This window comes from Schistocerca serialis, chromosome 4, assembly GCF_023864345.2.
Source record: "Schistocerca serialis cubense isolate TAMUIC-IGC-003099 chromosome 4, iqSchSeri2.2, whole genome shotgun sequence".
Lineage (NCBI taxonomy): Eukaryota > Metazoa > Arthropoda > Insecta > Orthoptera > Acrididae > Schistocerca > Schistocerca serialis.
This window is the reverse complement of record NC_064641.1, coordinates 605761963-605780718: the sequence shown is the minus strand read 5'-3', so window position 1 is coordinate 605780718 and position 18756 is coordinate 605761963. Positions and strand designations below refer to the sequence as shown.

General features: G+C 42.5%; 1 protein-coding gene across 2 annotated transcripts in view; it reads right to left on the bottom strand.

Moving 5' to 3' along the window:
* LOC126475403 (mucin-5AC-like) overlaps positions 1–18756 on the bottom strand; it is a 145673-nt gene that overhangs the window by 19366 nt on the left and 107551 nt on the right. Inside the window, exon 1 of one of the 2 annotated variants that reach the window (XM_050103238.1) lies at positions 2087–4169. The exons of the other annotated variant lie outside the window; for it this stretch is intronic. Coding sequence (XP_049959195.1) covers positions 2111–3937 — 1827 coding nt within the window. The 5' untranslated portion in view covers positions 3938–4169 and the 3' untranslated portion in view covers positions 2087–2110. Of the gene's footprint in view, positions 1–2086; positions 4170–18756 lie in introns of those variants that run through there. 2 annotated transcript variants of the gene reach the window in all.

Sequence of the window (18756 nt, the reverse complement as noted above, 5' to 3'; positions counted from 1 at the left end):
TAGATGGCCTACACGTATAAATATTTGCAATGATTCTTATTCGCGCCGTTCTCGTGAGGGAAAGATATCGTAGGGAGGTATGATTGTATCTGAGTAAGCTGACAAAAAATTTAAAGCTATACTGTCAATTTTTATGTACCTTAATTGTTTTTTTTTTTCGCCGATCTCGGTGGTGCGATAAAGAAGTATGTACTTGCACTCTCCCACTATTGCGTTAATTAAAAGTTATAATATACGAAAGTAGCAAGTTTTCATTCTCCTACCGAGCTACATCCTAATGTCCACATCCTGATGCGATGAGGACTTGCATTTTTAAATGGAGCTTTAAGGAGAAGAAGTCATGACGAAGAGAGAATAGCTGACGCAGCAACGACGGCATTGTTGTACATCGCTGGGGACATGAGGTAAATATCAAGCCGTACACCAAAATTGAAAGGAATTTATCTTCCAGAACTGCCACAAAGTTTCTTGGCCTGCACGCATCCATACCTGCGTGCATTAGCATAACTGCGTCAGCTCTGAACAGTTCACATTGTCTCGCTCCCTAACCACCATAGTGCGCTTGATCACATGGATGTAGTAGGCTGCAATAGTTATGCAAAGATGAAGAGGTTTGTATAGAGTGAATTAGTCAGCCAGCTGCTTCAAAACAGTTTTTAGGACAGAAGAAGACGAAAACAACAACAAACCGCTGAGGACTCACCAGAAATAATTGTGATGCTAGAGCGTTTTAAATGTGAAGCACTGAAAACTGGAGACACCATCGTTCCATTACCCTACTCCCATTCTGCCAGTAACACCGAATCACTCTAAATGATGACATAAAAATCATAAGCAGAACATTGTGAAATAATTTCAGGGAATAATAGATAGCAGATAGTCAAGCGATGGTCAAGCGCAAATTTTCATAGCTAAACAAGTCAGTACCTATCGATAAATATCGGCGCCCCAGTTTGTTTTTCACATAAAAAGGCATACAAAGGCAATATGGTCGAGCCAAAAGTCTGTAAGAAACAAAAAAATCATATATCTATTCATCTGGTCATACATAATCAATTACGTGGAGCTGAAAACTTCCTGAAAGTTTTCAAACAAGTCTGCACTTGCGTACAATTATTGTTGTTACCATAAAACATTATTTTCCGATTAGGCAAGTAAGAAGTGCCAAACAACTTTTGTGAGTGAGGAGAGGACGATTACATTCTGCTCGGTTGCTTGTACAAGAAGCTGCACTCAAATAATCAATTTTTTTCTTTTGTGAAGAGTCATAGACCTAGACCGCACGTTACTTTCAAACTGAGTGGCCGTACTGCCTATAAATGAGCTAGGAGAAGTCGATTACATTATTCAAACTTTCTAAATATCCATTATAACATAATTTACATAAGTGGATTAAAATTTGCTGGTGCTTTACCAAACAAAGTTCTGTACATGTCAGTTGTTTAGAAGATTGTGCAAGGATTCGAAAATTAGCTTACGAGGACAATGATATTTAAAGACTATTTGCTATATCATGTTGACTAGTATTCTATTCACATACACAAGTGTTTAACAACGTCCAGAAATGCTGGGCTGGTTCCTAATACCCGATTCAAACATACAGCGCATAGTTTACACAATTTATTTATGGTAAACAGTATCTCTCCACATCCTTTCCAGTTTCTCTACTCAAGTTCAATGAAGCGTCGGTGAGGTTACAAGGTCAGTATATATAAATAATGTAAAATATAGGATAAAAAATGGAACCTCCGCGCCATAGGGACTAATGCTGGAAAAGACAAATTTCTCTTTTCAGTCTCTTTAATTTTCACTATAGCTATACAATTTTATTATCTAATTAATTAAGTAACAAAAATGATTGTTAATTATTTGTCCAACGTATTCAGTACTCACGTAGTTAGATGTAATCGTAGAAAGTGGGGCGAGGTATTATTAATATGATTAAAACCATTAACATCAAAATAAGTAAATTCATAAATCACGTTCCGGATTGATAGTCTGTTCCCTACACGTAGTTACAGCTTTATCGTTAAAATACCATCATAATCATTAACTGTTAGCTATGAGCTGTGTTCTTTAAGCTTACCTGATGATATGCCACCTTGTCACATCATTCTGGATCCGGATCAAAATTAGGAGTAGTTCTCTCAGTCGAAGTTGTTGGAATAGCTGTAGTTGTTGGGGAAGCTGATGAAATTGTTGTTTGTAGAGTGGTAGTAGTGGTCGCAGGGGCTAAAGTAGTGCTCGTGGTGCTTGTCGTTGTAGGGGTAGTGGTGGTCGAGGTCGACGCCGGTGAAGTAGTAGTTGTAGTAGTTTGTAGTGTGGTAGAGGTAGACGTTGGCACTGTAGCAATAGTCGTGGTCGTTTGCAGAGGGGTGGTGGTCGTCGGCAATGAAGTTGTAGTTGTTTGTAAGGTGGAAGTGAAGGTAGCTGGAGATGAAGGAGCACCTGCAGTTGCAGTTTGTTCGGTGGTGATTGTTGGTATCGAAGCTGCAGTCGTACTCTCAGATGTCACCTCTCCAAAAGGTGACGTGGTCAGTGACGTTGCAGTGGCGGTCGGAGCCGACGGTTCTTGGGAGGAGACTGTAGAGGTCGTCGTCGTCGTCGTCGTCGTAGTCCGTCTCCGTCTTTTCGTTGTTCTAGGACGTCTTGTGCTCGTTATAGGAGCAGATGCAGTAGGGAAGGAACTTGATGAGGTGGAGAGCGTCTCCAGCTCTGTTGCGTTTGCTGGCAGGGTTGTAGCTCTTGAAGGTTGGCTGGTTCCACTCTCAGTACTTGCCGTAATTGTCGATCTAGCCCCAGTTGAAATGGTTTGATGAGTAGTGTTGTTGTTCCCCGCAGCCGTTTGCGACGTGACTGTAACAGGCAACGAAGTGGAACCAGTGTCAGCAGCTGTTGCGATGCTCGGAGTCGACGTCTGTTCGGTGGGGACTGTAGTGGTGGTGGTGGTCGTCGTCGTCCGTCTTCTTCTTTTTGTTGTTCTAGGACGCCTGGTGCTCGTTATAGGAGCAGGTGGAGTCGGGAAGGAACTTATTGATGCGGTGGTGAGCGTCTCAAGTTCTGTTACATTTGCTGGTAGGCTTGTGGTTCCTGAAGGTAGGCTTGTTCCACTCTCGGTACTTGTCGTAACTGCCGATGTGGCGCCTGATGCAGTGGTTTGATGAGTGGTGTTGTTGTTACCCGCAGCCGTTTGCGTCGTGGTTGTAGCTATTGGCGTGACAGTGCTTGTGAATCCCACTGTACTGGGTGACATCGCAGGTTTTTCAGTGTTAGCTGCTCCTGTGCCTGAAGTGGAAGTAGTTGTTACTGCCAGAGTACTAATTACGGTATTTCTCGCTGTGGTAGTTGTCGTCAGTTGAGAAGCAGTTGTTCCAGCTGTAGAGGAAATCGCTTCCGTCGTAGTTATTGGGACTGAAGCAACGGTTGTCGTTGTAGACTTGGTGGTTCTAGACTCTGTCGTGGAGACTGGCATGGAAGCAGTTGTAGGTGCTGCAGTTGTCGTTTGCTGACTGATCGTGGTAGTGGTGGATGTTGGATATGTTGGCGAGGAGTTCTCCACTGTTGTTGTTGTTTTGAACGACGTAGATGTTGTTTCTGGTGTTGTGCTCCTGACTGTAGTTCTGGGCGGTGTCAAATCAGTAGGAGTTGGCTGTGAAGTAGACTCGGTCGGCGGCCTTGTCTTAGGAACAAAAGTCGTGGTGGAAACTGTGTCACGACCAGTTGTTTCATGCTGTGTTGTAGCTGACTGAGTCACTTCTGCATTTTCGCACTCGTAGCAAAAGACGTAGTAACCGTAGGAAAGACACGGTCCTGGGACAACTACACCGTCTGGCATCATGTACATGCACATGATCGGCTGAGAAGACGCATACATGCTCAGAAGTAGGTTACACACCAGAAGTATAACACACGTATTTACAACTGTGAAAACACTCATTTTTAAGTGATACGTCTGCCTTACTAACTTCTGTATAGATAACTAACGACGATGATTGGAGTCAACTGCGTCCACACTAGAAATGATAACCACGTTACGGAAAACACACGTCGCAATAAACAGTCTGGTAAAATTACCTTCACGCCGTCACCGCGCAAATAAAATCACAAACTATCTAGAAAAATTAAAACGTACAGTAAGGCAGTTTTGAAACGACACAACTGCTTCGAATATTTTCGCTTGCTTCAGAGGAGGATGGTTGTTTATTCGGAACATCTTGGCACTCTAAAGGTTTATCGGAAGAGCTGAACTTTAGCGATATTTTTTTCTCTTACTGACCCGCTTTTCTCTTTGAACGCCCGATAACAAGAGAACTAACAGCTAATCTATTTGCAGCGGCAGAATCCTTCGAATGTTTATGGCCGTTATTTATTTTTAGTGCCGGCCGCGGTGGCCAAGCGGTTCTAGGCGCTTCAGTCCGGAACTGCGCGACTGCTACGGTCGCAGGTTCGAATCCTCCCTCGGGCATGGATGTGTGTGATGTCCTTAGGTTAGTTAGGCTTAAGTAGTTCTACGTTCTAGGGGACTGATGACCTCAGATGTTAAGCCCCATAGTGCTCAGAGCCATTTTATTTTTAGTGTTACGAGTGTATGTATCAGATAGTTATTTTTATGATACAGCTTCTCTCATGGCTGATTGAATTTGTCAAGAATCCTGGTGACGTGCTCTCACGTAATTGCTAATCTGTGGGAATTTAATACACATTTGTAAAGACGGGTTGAAAGTGAGTGAAGTAAACGTGTAGATAATTTTATATAGCGTCTTTTAGACATAATTTGGCAACGAAAATTTCTCTATAAATTGTCAGCAGTAACAACTCCCTTGTTCAAATAACTGCCGAACTGTTGAAACCCTTCAGAATAGAGAGCACCATGTAGATCACAGAAATCATCAACATCTTAAAGAGTGGTGTCATCCCGTACTCGCAGAGGTAAGTAAGTACACTAGAATACATTTCTCTAGAACATTTTTATGACTGCTGAAGTTGTGGAGGAATCAAACTTATATCATACAAGTAAAAGATATCTGGAAATCTTCTTCCCTCTTTCACACTGTTCGTCCTGGCATTCGCAGTCCGCTGTTTACGTGACTTGACAAATTGATTTTACTTTTATCTTTGTAGCCGGATGCCATTCTTATCATCCCTACGGAAGGGAAATCATGCACACCATCTGTCAGTGCATCGTGTAAACTTTGGTCTGTGTGTATTTTAACTGTTTGTGTGCTGCATTTTTCAGAGTTGGCGATTGGGAACCAGTTCCACTTTTGATTCCACCGCGAGTATTCGATCCGGATCTGGCTCACCTCTCCGTCTCGTAAACTAGCGTGGTGCGCGTTAAGCTACACGAGCATGTCAAATGAATGCCTTCTCGCAAGTGAAAATCTGTTTTGATTAATCCCTGCCAAAGCACATTATGGTGGAAAATGGATGTCACAAATCACTGAATTAATGGTAAGTACTTCTTGTACTAAATAAAGAAATCATTCGTACTTGGAACGCTTAGAAGGTACATAATATACCTGAGTACTACGTAAACGGCCGGCCGGAGTGGCCGAGCGGTTCTAGGCGCTACAGTCTGGAACCGCGCGACTGCTACGGTCGCAGGTTCGAATCCTGCCTCGGGCATGGATGTGTGTGATGTCCTTAGGTTAGTTAGGTTTAAGTAGTTCTAAGTTCTAGGGGACTGATGACCTCAGCAGTTAAGTCCCATAGTGCTCAGAGCCATTTGAACCATTTTTTTATTACGTAAACATTATTATATACTCTTTTAATCTTGCTCAAATACGTGTGAGGAATCAGTTCCGATAATGGAGGCCATCGATACAAATATTAGCGTACATCACCCAATCTCTCATTTTGTTCAACATTTTCGTGAGTTCCGTGACTAAAAATTTCTAGTATCTTATTTATTTTAGCCATCAGGGATGTATTTCTATGGGCAGAGGACAATCGTGTAATTTGAAGAAAATTTTGAATCAGCGGAGGAACAAGTTAGCATCAGCTTGTCTGTCAATAGGACTTAAACCCATTAATTTTGACAATTAATGCATTTCCAGTTATTGCAAGCTTGAACTGGTCCATAAATGCATAATTCAGTTCGTAGAGGATGAAAATTCACATGGTAGCTTCAGTTTTTCATTAAACTTCATTCGTAGACCGCTTTCGTAAATTTATGTTTTCCGTCGTCAATATTGTGTAATGGCATGAAGTCATTCTGACGCATCAATAGTAGTGGTAATGGAAATACAAATTTCAGAAGCAGGTCTGCGAATAAAGTTGAAAGAAAAACTGTCGAGTTCGGTGCATCTTCTTCGTCTATAAAATAACTTTGACCCGCAAATACGTCAGACTAATGAAATCAAAATACCAGTTCATCAAGTATACATTCCAGCTTCAGTAGTGCCATACACTGGATAAGTATACAGTACTGTGCAGTAATCGGCCCATTCTCACTAGAGTCCGGTGTGATAGAAAAATGACTATCAGAACCAAAGGCAAAGTATAGGAAATCTGAAACTTCCTGGCAGATTAAAACTGTGTGCCGGACCGACACTCGAACTCGGGACCTTTGCCTTTCGCGGGTAAGTGCTCTACCATCTGAGCTACCCGAGCATGACTCACGCCCCGTCCTCACCGCTTTACTTCTGCCAGTGCATCGTTTCCTACCTTCCAAATTTTGCAGAAGCTCTCCTGCGAACCTTGCAGAACTAGCATTCCTGAAAGAAAGGATATTGCGGAGACATGGCTTAGCCACAGCCTGGGGGATGTTTCCAGAATGAGACTTTCATTCTGCAGCGGAGTGTGCGCTGATATGAAACTTCCTGGCAGGTTAAAACTGTGCCGGACCGAGACTCGAACTCGGGACCTGTGCCTTTCGCGGGAAAGTGCTCTACCATCTGAGCTACCGAAGCACGACTCTCGCCCCGTCCTCATAGGAGTCGCCCCGTCCTCACAAAGAGTGTGGGGTAAATTTAAAAAATGCAAATTTCGTTAATCGTTGTTGTCATTTACTTACAACATAATTTTCAAAGAGATATTGTTGTCTAAGTAAGATCATCAAAATAAAAATACTGAATATGATATTCATTGGGGAAAGTGACGTCTACCACTGAGACTTAAATTTTTAGGTTAAATTTAACTGAAAAACGTAAAACATTTATGGAATCTGGTACAAGAAATCAACGGAAACGATAATTATTTTTTCGAAAATTTTAAAATGTAAAGTAACTGCAACACTATATTCACAAATTAGGCACAGAGTTTCCCCCGCTCATTCCCCCCCCCCCCCCCTTCTTGGTATTGCTGCGAGGGTTGAATGTGTTCCTACAAATGATCATTTCTCTCGTCTCCCTTAACACGGGGTGAGTTACAAAGGACTTTACAACTTTGGAATGATATAGAAATTTGTAAAGATAACGTATATAACGAGTAGATATGGCATTTTGCAGCAAACAACCTCAAGTTTGAGTTTCGCAGTGCATCAGTATCCAATCCGCCACCATGAGCGCCAGTGTAGTACACAGTTAAAATGGCTACTTTCAGTGGTGTGGATCGTGCTCGCTGTGTGTTTTGGTTTCATGAAACGAACTCTCCCTGAAAAGTTTTTAATTCCACAGATAGATGGAAACGACCAAGATGGGATTGTTTACAACCAGCAAGACGGTGCACCACCCCATTTCGTGAGAGAATTTCGAGGTTTCCTCTTTAATCGCTTCACAGCGCGTTGGGTTGGCCGTGAAGGGCCAATCGCATGACCACCTCGCTCCCCAGACCTGACACCACTGGATGTCTCTCTCTGGGGTTTTGTTAAAGATCGTGTGTCTGTTCCTCCCCTACCAAACAGTTTATGCGACCTGAAAAATCGAATCTACGCTGCCGTTGCCCAAGTTACTACCGACTTGCTGTTACGAGTGTGGGAAGAAATTGATTACCCGTGGGATGTTTGCCACACGGCAAATGGTAGTCACATCGAACCAAAATGACACTTGAAACTTGAGGTTGTTTGCTACCAAATGACACACCTACCGATTGTGTAAGTTATCTCAATAAATTTCTACCTCATTCGAAAGTTGTAAAATCCTTTTTGACTCACATTGTATTGGCCATACTCCCCGGGATACCCAGTATAACTGTTATAAAATATTCTCCACTGGATGCGGTTGTCCTCAAGTTTTGCCTCATAAATTGGGATTTGAAGTTCACGGTACATCACTTCACCTGGCCCACCTAGGCGGCCACGGCGCACAGTCTTTACCCAGACGACGCGCCCAGCGGCGTTCGTGCTGTGCCTAGCACCGCGCCGAGGTGAGTTGGGGCAGCGCGGGGCGGTGGGTGTTCAGTTACCCGCTCCGCTCGCAACGCGTAACACTCATCTCAAACCACTCCCTGCGATCGTGACGTCATTTTGACGTCACCCACACGAGAAGCCCAGTGCAATGTCCACAATCGTTGCGTCAGCGCCGTATTTATTTTGGCATATTTAGCTGTTATGTATTATAAGTTACAGTAGGCCTTTTCAAGGCAACGGCATATTGAAAATGTATCACAAACAAGTCACATTTACCATTAAATGTCAGTTAATAACGTATCCACTATATAAGCCTTCAAACCGAGCGAGGTGCTACAGTGGCTAGCACATTAGACTCACTTTCAGAAGGACGACGGTTCAAACGCACGTCCGGCCATCCAGATTTAGGTTTTCCGTGATTTTCTAAATTGATCCAGGCAAATGTCGGGATGGTTCCCTTCAAAGAGCGTGGCCTTTATCCTTCCCCATCCTTGACAATCCGCGCTTGTGCACCGTCTCTAATGACCTCGTTGTCGACTGGTCTATAAACCAAATCTTCCTTCCTTCCCTCATATAGGTGTGTTGCAGTGTGACGCGACAGTAGCAGCAGAAGCAGCAAAGGCAAAACATTCAGCGCAGAGAGCGATCTAAAAATCAAGAGTACATGGAAGTTAGGAGAGAGTGCTCAGAAGTGAAAAGCAGTCACACAAATGTTCTTAAATCGTGAAGAAAAACGAGCGTATAACATTTTAGTAGCAAAATAGTTGCTCGACGATGCAGAGGAATGCCACTTCCGACTGGCTTGTAACGGAGACGTATCAGAAAATAATGAACTCCTCAAGGACAACATCCACAGCTCGTGGTCTTGCGGTAGCGTTCACGCTTCCCACGCATAGGGTCCCGGGTTCCATTCCCGGAGGGGTCAGGGATTTTCCCTGCCTCGAGATGAGTGGGTGTTGTTGTGTCGTCTTCATCATCATCATTCATCCTCATTACGGTCGCAGGAAGGCAATGGCAAACCACCTCCGCTATCACCTTGCCGCGTCTCCCGCATCGTCCCCTACGGTCCTTGGAGTATGGGATCGCATCATCAAAGACAACATAATACACTTGGTAGGTGTCGGCTGTTAGGTCAGAGTGCGGTAGCGTTCTCGCTTCCCACGCCCGGGTTCCCGGGTTCGATTCCCGGCGGGGTCAGGGATTTTCTCTGCCTCGTGATGGCTGGGTGTTGTGTGATGTCCTTAGGTTAGTTAGGTTTAAGTAGTTCTAAGTTCTAGGGGACTGATGACCATAGATGTTAAGTCCCTTAGTGCTCAGAGCCATTTGAACCATTTTTTTGTTAGGCCAGAGCTGAGAGCTCCACTCTGAGGAACACGTTCACTGATTACTTTAACGAGCCGAATTTTAATCGTCGTTCACAGTACTCATCACTATAACAACAACATCCAACTCACTATAACTGTGTTAAAGTCTCAGTACAGGTATTATTTACAAATGTATTACACTGGACAGAACCAAAGACATTTCTTCTTACATGTTTCACTCATTTTTCTATCGGTTTCTATCCGAATGAACTCCTTTTACATTTAGTTCTTCAACTGGGCGCCAGTTATTGGGATACCAAACCGATAAGCTCCTCATTACTTACTCTGGTGCTGCTTGTACGCGCGAAACAAATACTGCTGTCGGCTAGTAATCCCTGGTGCTCAGTTCCACTTCCTCCTCTCCTCCAACCACGCAAATTCCTGCACCGTGCGATACAGACTTCTCGTGAAGCACGCAAACATTTCCCGCAGGTAGCCACAGCAGCGCTGCCTTGTCCGCACCCTAAGAAAACAGTCTGGTATGTTTGTATTGTGCGAGTGAAGAGCGCAGTCTCACACGCGTTTTATGCAGCATGTTGCGAGAAATTCCCGCAGCTAGGAAAACATAATGAGATGTCACTATGGGCAGTTGATGCCTCGAGGGTGAAGACGACTTGGAGACACTGGGTGGAAAACGATCTGGAAGTAAGTAACTGCGAGCTGTTGGGCTATGGTGCCGAGACTTTTGTAATCACGAGCAGTCGACAAGGGACTGACCGAGCTGTGTGGACTAGAACCGCTGATATTTTTAAAAATATCCGAAAACCAATACATCGATATGTAATATATCATCATTATCTGCCTCTATACATCGAAGAAAAGTATCGATATATATACGAAGTAAAAATCGATTTACCGGCCTATAAAAATATCGTCTGCGCATTATAAATACTCGTATAATGCCAACCTTAAAGCTGTATATTTAAGTACTGATATATTACAAGAAGCTAGCAATCTACTTATCCATCTTAGAGAAAGACTTGAGAGCCCTTAGAACGCAGTATAGTAGCAATTCTGGTTGGCATGTATTTGACAAGTCCTTGGATGGCGCGGCTGCTCTCGCCGAAGGTTCGAGTCCTCTTTCGGGCATGGGTGTGTGTGTGTGTGTGTGGTCCTTAGCATTAACTAGTTTAAGTTAGTTTAAGTAGTGTTAAGTCTAGGGACCGATGACAGCAGTTTGGTCACTTAGGAATTAACGCACCAGCGACTGACAAGTCCTTGGTAGACTTCCGCTTCGCGATAATGGCTTTGCTAACAATGGTAAGTGCATGTGAGTGGCATAATAGAAGGCGTCCAATGTCTCCGTCGTTCGGTTTCGTCACATATAGGATTTCTCCAGAACACTACAAGTCGACTTCCCTGTTTTTTCATTTCTGCTAACGCCAGAAATCTAACAGCTATAGTGTCAAAATCGTTTGGTGAAGCTAAACGTTGCAGTTTCTGTTGGAAGCACCAAGCGTCGACTACGTCAGTATTTTCTCTCACACATCTCCGCCCACTGCAATCCAATGTCGTCATCTTTTTTAAGAATGCCGATGTATATAAATCGCACAGTAGTTATGCTGAAAATTCTTCATATCGGAAATCTTGTAATTCCATTGATACTGCCATCCCAGAGCAACCGGGCGAGGTGAAAGCTCAAAAAGTAGTCAGACTTCTTCACACAGTGAAAGTAAAACGATGTTCTACTACAATTTCAAAAGAACAACTTCGAATATTTACCGAAAAATTGTGAAAAAAATACAATGTAAAATAAAAATATCGGAACTCGGTACTCTCGTGCTGTTATTGACATATCATCTGCTTAAACATTGCCGATATTTATCCATATCTCTAGTAAAAGATATCGATAATTTGGCAACGACTTTAGTGTGGGCATAACAGACCAGGAGGCACTAGTGTCTTTCCCGATTCCTATCCCACCATGATAGTACCTTGGATCAATGAAAATGTGTGACCTTGTCACGTTTCTCGTTGCACAAGGTCGATGGTCGCGTCCAGTTACGCCGCCATCCAGGTGAACGATTGCTCGAAACCTGCACTGTGCCCCTGGCGCTGGCTGGTGAGGGAGGGCAGTATTATATTACAGGAATGGGGGAGGGGCAGTGGGGGAGGACACTCACTTGGCTTTGTATCTACGTGAAAATTATTGCGGATAATTTACGTCCCTTTACGCTTGGCGTCTTCCCTGAAAGGTATGGCGTCGCCCAATAGAGTGCAATCCGGGTCACAAGGGCAGGCTCGTGACTCGGTGATTTGACAAGAATGACAGTTAACTCACGGTGATATATCGGCCAACAAACTCGCCTGATTTGAACCCGATGAAACACACAGGGGATGGTGTGGGGTGTTAGCTCCGCACCCGCAAACCGCTGGCCCGTAATTTACGAGATCTGTGTGAGCTGTCCTTAGACATCTGATGCCACATAGTCCGGAAGCCTACCAAGGACTTGTCAAATACATGCCAACCACAATCGCTACTATAGTGCGTCCTAAAGGTGGATAGAAACGTTATTAAGTTGATTTTCGTAATGGTTTGGCTTATCACTCAAAGTTGAAACATCCGGCGAATATAGAGAAAAGTGAGGCAAACATTGCCCATGTGTAAGCTCCAAATCTGAACTACATCTGTTGCAAGCACGCCTGTAGCAGTTGGAGCATTTCTAGGCAAATAAAATTTTCAAACTGCACTAAAACCTACATGGCTGGTTCAAATGGCTCTGAGCACTATGGGACTTAACATCTGTGGTCATCAGTCCCCTAGAACTTACAACTACTTAAACCTAACTAACCTAAGGACACCACACACATCCATGCCCGATGCAGGATTCGAACCTGCGACCGTAGCAGTAAAACCTACTTAGGAATATATATATATATATATATATATATATATATATATATATATATATATATATATATATATATATGTTTGAGGGACCAAAAGATTTACTGACTTTTAAAGAAATAAATACTACACAATTGAAAAGGATTGTTCCAGAAATAACAGGAAAACAATAATGTTCCTCCTGCCTCAATGCAGCGTTCGGTCCATCAGCATGATCGTAGTTTCTGGAGATAAACTGACACAAAATGATTAACATTCAAGTAATGAGGAGAATGAGAAACTTAAGAATAATTTTTCTAAATAACCACACTTCATATATAACACACGTTTTCCAATGCTACGTACCATTTTATATTACAGTTACAATAGCTGGTGCGTATTAAGAAAAGCTTTGCACATCGCAGGCAGTACTTCAAATTAATGTCCTCTTGGTGGTGCCTGCTCGTAATTAATTACATAAAACTATGTTTTCTGATTGAGAAGACAATTAGCACATTTACAGACTATTTTGCACAAATCGTAAAATACAGATTGCGGAACGGAGTAAGTCCGCGTCCGCCTTTCAGGGAATAGAAACAGTAAAAGGCGAAGCGCTCAAACCCTCATTTGTCTTTAAAAAATAGAACTCATTAATCGATAAGTGTACATAGAGCTTTACAGCTTCTGCGCAGGAGCGGCAAAGATAAAGAATAATAGATTCTGTCGTTGCCATGCGACGGTTCATTTGTTTTACATTACAGTTATTTGATAACTTTATGCCTTCAGACATTTACTATTGAGCGTATATTAATGTTTGTGAGGCGAAAATTACCAATATTACAATTCGTAAAATTCACCAAAAAATTGGTTCAAATGGCTCTGAGCACTATGGGACTTAACATCTGAGGTCATCAGTCCCCTAGAACTCAGAACTACTTAAACTTAACTAACCTAAGGACATCACACACATCCATGCCCGAGGCAGGATTCGAACCTGCAACCGTAGCGGTCGCGCGGTGCCAGACTGTAGCGCCTAGAACCGCTCGGCCACTCCGGCCGGCTTAAAATTCACACATTTCGTGTTAATCTTACTATCGTAATATACTCTAAACTTGAACTACCTGTCTGAAGTGTTCATTTTCCTTCAGTTATTTCCATCTAACCAGATATTTTCGGAAAGCTATCAAGTCCGATTACAATGACATAACTTAATTTGCATGGTATCTGCCGGAGATTGAGAGGAACCTGGCCAGCTTTTGAATTTCAAGTAGAAAAACGCACAGACCGTTCTAAACAAACATTTTTTGGTGTATAAAGTTCTATTTTTTTCCTAGTGCTTACTTAAAAATTCATTTTGCCACTGTGTGGATGAAAAACCTTTTACTAAAAAAAATATGTGTTTTTTAAATTTGAAATACTGTTTGTATTTGGAATGGATTGCAAAATAATATACTTGTTTTGTTCACAGTATACGCGGCTGTTTTAAACAGTTCGTTGAGAAAAGATACCTAAATCTCTCGAATATTATAATTGTAAGCATAGGGGAATCGGCTTAAACTTGTCTCCCTTTAAGAATCAACTGGCGAGTTGTAGGAACTATACATTCTTGTAAAGTGCAAGAAATTTTGAAAATAACTGTATAGCAATGATATTAACTAAAATGATCAGTATCTACATCAGATAAGTAAAAGGTTGTCGTGCATGAAAAACAAAACAAAAAATGGAAAACAAATCTGGCAGATGATATCTGTACGTACTGTAATAGATTGACGGAAAAAAATCGCAACGCCAAGAAGGAGTTGTGCGACATAAATGGAAGTTGGTAGAGATGTTTCCACATCTGAGAGATGATATCTATTCAGATTTTGCGCCAGCGGCGTAAGAATGGCACTAGTTGCGGCACTATGAGAATGAAAACCAGGTTTGCTTTAAACACACCCTGTAACGGTTCTGTGCGTTAGTTACCTTTCAGACTGGATATAGTGAGTTGATGTTAGTGAAGAATGCTTTAAGGTGACAAAGACCCATTATCGAGTCTCACTGAGTTTGAACGTGGTCGTGTTAGAGGTATGCGAGAAGCTGTATATTCCTCCTGCGACCCTGCACAAAGACTTGGCACGAATGATTGCTGACAGCGGTGATCACGAGGACGTTCGGTCGCAGAAAGATTGGGCTCCAGATGGCCAAGTGGCACTGCCGAGAGGGAAGACCATCGTGTCCGGCGTATGGCTCTGGTACATCGTACTGCATCTGCAGCAGGAATTTGAGCAGTAGTTGGTATCAGAGTGACATAATGAATTGTTACAAATCGATTACTTCAAGGAAAGCTCCGAGCCAGAAGGCTTGTAGGGTCTATTTCACTGACCCTTAACCACCTTCATTTTCGACTTCAGTGGTGTCAAGCAAGAGCTCATTGTACGACAATATGGAGGTCTGCTGCGTTTTCTGACGGAAGCTGGTTCTGCCCCACTGCCAATGATGGTCACAGGGAGGCCAGTCGATGGCTTGCAACCGACCTGTCTACGTGTCAAACACACTGGACCTACACCTACAGTAATGGTCTGGGGTAGGATTTCGTATGACAGCAGGAGCACTCTCGTGGTTATGCCAAGCACTCTGACTGCAAATTTGCACCTCAGTCTGGTGATTCGGCCTGCTTTGCCGCCATTCATGGACAGCATTCCGCAGGGTGTTTTCCAACAGGATATCGCTCGCGCACACACCGCTGTTGTAACCCAAGATACTCTGTAGAGTGTCGACATGCTATAACATGCACGGTCACACGACCTGTCACCAATCGAGCACATTTAGGAGATTATCGGACGACAAAAAAATGGCTCTGATCACTATGGGGTTTAACTTCTGAGGTCATCAGTCCCCTAGAACTTAGAACTACTTAAACCTAACTAACCTAAGGACATCAGACACATCCGTGCCCGAGGCAGGATTCGAACCTGCGACCGTAGCGGTCGCGCGGTTCCAGACTGTAGCGCCTAGAACCGCTTGGCCACCCCGGCCGGCATCGTACGACAACTCCAGCTTCATCCACAAACAGCATTAACCATCTCTTTATTGGCCGACCAAGTGCAACAGGCATGTATTCAACATTCTGGCGGCTACACAAGTTACTGGAGTACCAGCATTTCGCATTTTCAATGACTTATCTTGCGCTTACATTAATTTGTGACCGTGTTAATCACTTAAATAGTTTTACCTCTCGACAAATGTATTCCCGAAATTTCGTTATCCTGTATTAAATATTTTTTGGTCTTGCAATTTTTTTTGACAGTATATAATGAGACATACTTGAGAAATAAAACTAACACTTACAATATGAATTACATGAGGGGTCTCAATTATGTCCGTCAGTGAGAAAAATATAATTTCAAGAGCTTCATATCATTTCAAGCACATAAAAGAAAAGAATACAGAAACTGGTAACCTCTTGAGTGGGAATTTTCCGTGTAATCCCCTTTAACATGTTAATAAAGAACTGAAAATGTCAGTGAGCTCGAAATCACTACAGCACGTACTGTCGCCTTTCTCTCCTTCTTGACATTAATTAGTTGCAGCCCATTACCACTCTGATTCAAAGCGAAGAAACTATAAAATTTATTTCCCTAAAAAGCGCGTCTAAACCTACGTATGACGCTATGGTTAAGACTCTTGCTTGTTAGCACAGTAGCTGCGATATTTCGTACGACTCTTACCTCCGATAGAACAAAAGTACGTTCGTACTCTGCTGAAAATTCCTTCCGAAGTGCAGGAGTTGCAGTTGACCGGCAAAAGTAACTAATGTCCTCGTTCGGTTCACGGACAACATTTAGGATTTTCAGACATATAAACTGCTTTGAAACACCGAGATAATTTGCTGGAATAAACTACTTTACTTACCTGTAGTGAAACTTTTTCCGGCTTTGGTGCAGATCACACTGTCGATACAGGAGGCACGTATGACGCCATTCCTATCTCCTGCTGTCGAATGACGTCTGCGCAGATAGGAGACGTAATCTTATCTCCTTGTAGAGCTCTTGGAGAGACATTCCTCCAGATGAGCTGCAGAGCGACACGGCATTGGTCTCTAATGCTAAGGACTGCCGTCAAAACTGCTCGTACAGCTTAAAGCGGATCGAGCTAACTTCGAGAGATGGAAACGTTAACCACATCTGGCTCGAAACCGGTAGTCTGTCTTGAGGTTGAAGCTCACTCTTGTGTCGGTGTTTTCTTATAAATAAATTGGTTTTTGTATAGGCTCCGCCGTGTGCAAACCATTATTTTTTCTTTTCTAATACTGAACTTACAGCATCATCAGTAGGTTTTATATTTACAGTCTATTAAATGACAGGAAAAATGGATTTCCAGTTATTAGTTAAATATTCACAAATCGGGCAATAGAATTTCTTATGTGCACCTGTTTGACACAAGCCTTGCTTTTTGTGGCAGGCTGTACTTAGCGTGATAGCTGTTTTTCTTTCACAGTTTCTCATCCGCATTTTACAGGTTTCCACATTGTTTTGACTGCGAAACTGCACTTCTAGCTTTTACTGTGTCTCTTGTTTTCATACTTCGTAAACAGTGACACAGTGCAAGTTTAAAGCAGACTTTCGCAGTCCAAACAAGATGGCAACCTGTAAAACTATGTGTAAACATATTCCTTGCACGTGTTTCTCGTACATTAAGATAATTTTAACCACAATCATTAATGAAAAATACCCTCTCGTAAATTTTCAATGTAAAAATAAATTCAATATCAAGTTCTCTACGGATGAAAATGGTAACCAGTGAAGTAAAAACAGCTATGACGCAGTGTACGGTAAGTCACAGAAACGATTGCATTTGTCACCCATGTAATTATATAACAAAACCTGTTTTCAAATTTGTGAATACTTTACTACAGCATTCATAAATTTGGACAACATGGTCCAGAGGAGTAACAACGATTTGCTCATCCAACTGGATTAAAACAAGAGTCTAGATTGCAATAACATTTTATAAATCGCCGGATTCGTCTTCATGTAGGGTCATCTTTAGAAAATGTGCACAGTAAGAACAAGAACAGCAAAGTTACAGCAAGTTTGATGATTACAATGTCAATGGAAAATATTGTCGTAGCGATTTAGCATTTACCCATCTGGCTGCTGCCGGCGGTTCCTTGGACGCTCAAGCGACGTGCTTGTAAACTGCTGACTGATGGCTGCGGACCCACGTGTCAGACAGTGTGCAAATTTCGCGGCGAGGACGGGTTACGTCAGATCCAGCCATTGGTAAACGCTTCACAAAACGTGAGATATTGATGTTATAGGGAATTTACAAAATAATTTATCGGAAACTAGGTAAACAGTTATATATCATGTGACAAGTAGTTTTTTACGTTAAAATAAGTGAGCTTACACCGTGGGAGAAGATGAATTGCCACCTAGTGGCACTGGCATGAGTTAAAAAGACCTTGTTCCTAATAGTTTACAACCAATAAGCAAAAGAACAAAACAAAAATTTTTATTTCCTATATATATCCAATTAATTGCCAAGCGTACGTCATGTAATGCCAGCACGTTTTGTTCTTTTACTTATCCGCAGAAAACTATTAAACGATATCCTGGTAATTCCTGCCAGTGCCACTATGCGTACCTTCATCTTCTCTCAAGCTGTAAGCTTACTTCTTTTAACACAAAAAATATTACTTGTCAGATCATCTGTCAATATTTACATATTTTTACACTGAGGTGAAAAAAGTCATGGGATACCTCCTAATATCAGGTTGAATTTCTATTCGCCCGGCATAGTGCAGCAACTCGACGTGGCATAGACTCAAAAAGTCCCCTGCAGAAATACTGAGCTACGCCACCTCTATAGCCGTCCATAATTGCGAAAGTGTTGCCGTCGTAGGATTTTGTGTACGAATGGACTTCTCGATTATGTCTCATAAATGTTCGATGTGATTCATGCCAGTCGATCTAGGTGGCCAAACCAATCTCTCAAATTGTCCAGACTGTTCTTCAAACCAATCGCGAACAACTGTGGCCCGATGACATGGCATTGTCATCCATAAAAATTCGATGTTGTTTGGAACATTGTAAGTAGCCTGTTTGTATGTTGGCAGCGCTGTAGACTGTGTTAATATCGCTGACAGCGCTCTGCGCCCTCCGCAAGAGATTCTGTGGTTGGACGGACTAGCGGTTAGCTAGTGGAGAGGGAAGTGTGTGGACATGTTTTTCTTAATGAAGACTCTGTGTTAGTAGGACATGCAATGTAAAGTGAGATGAAATTTCTTACAAGAA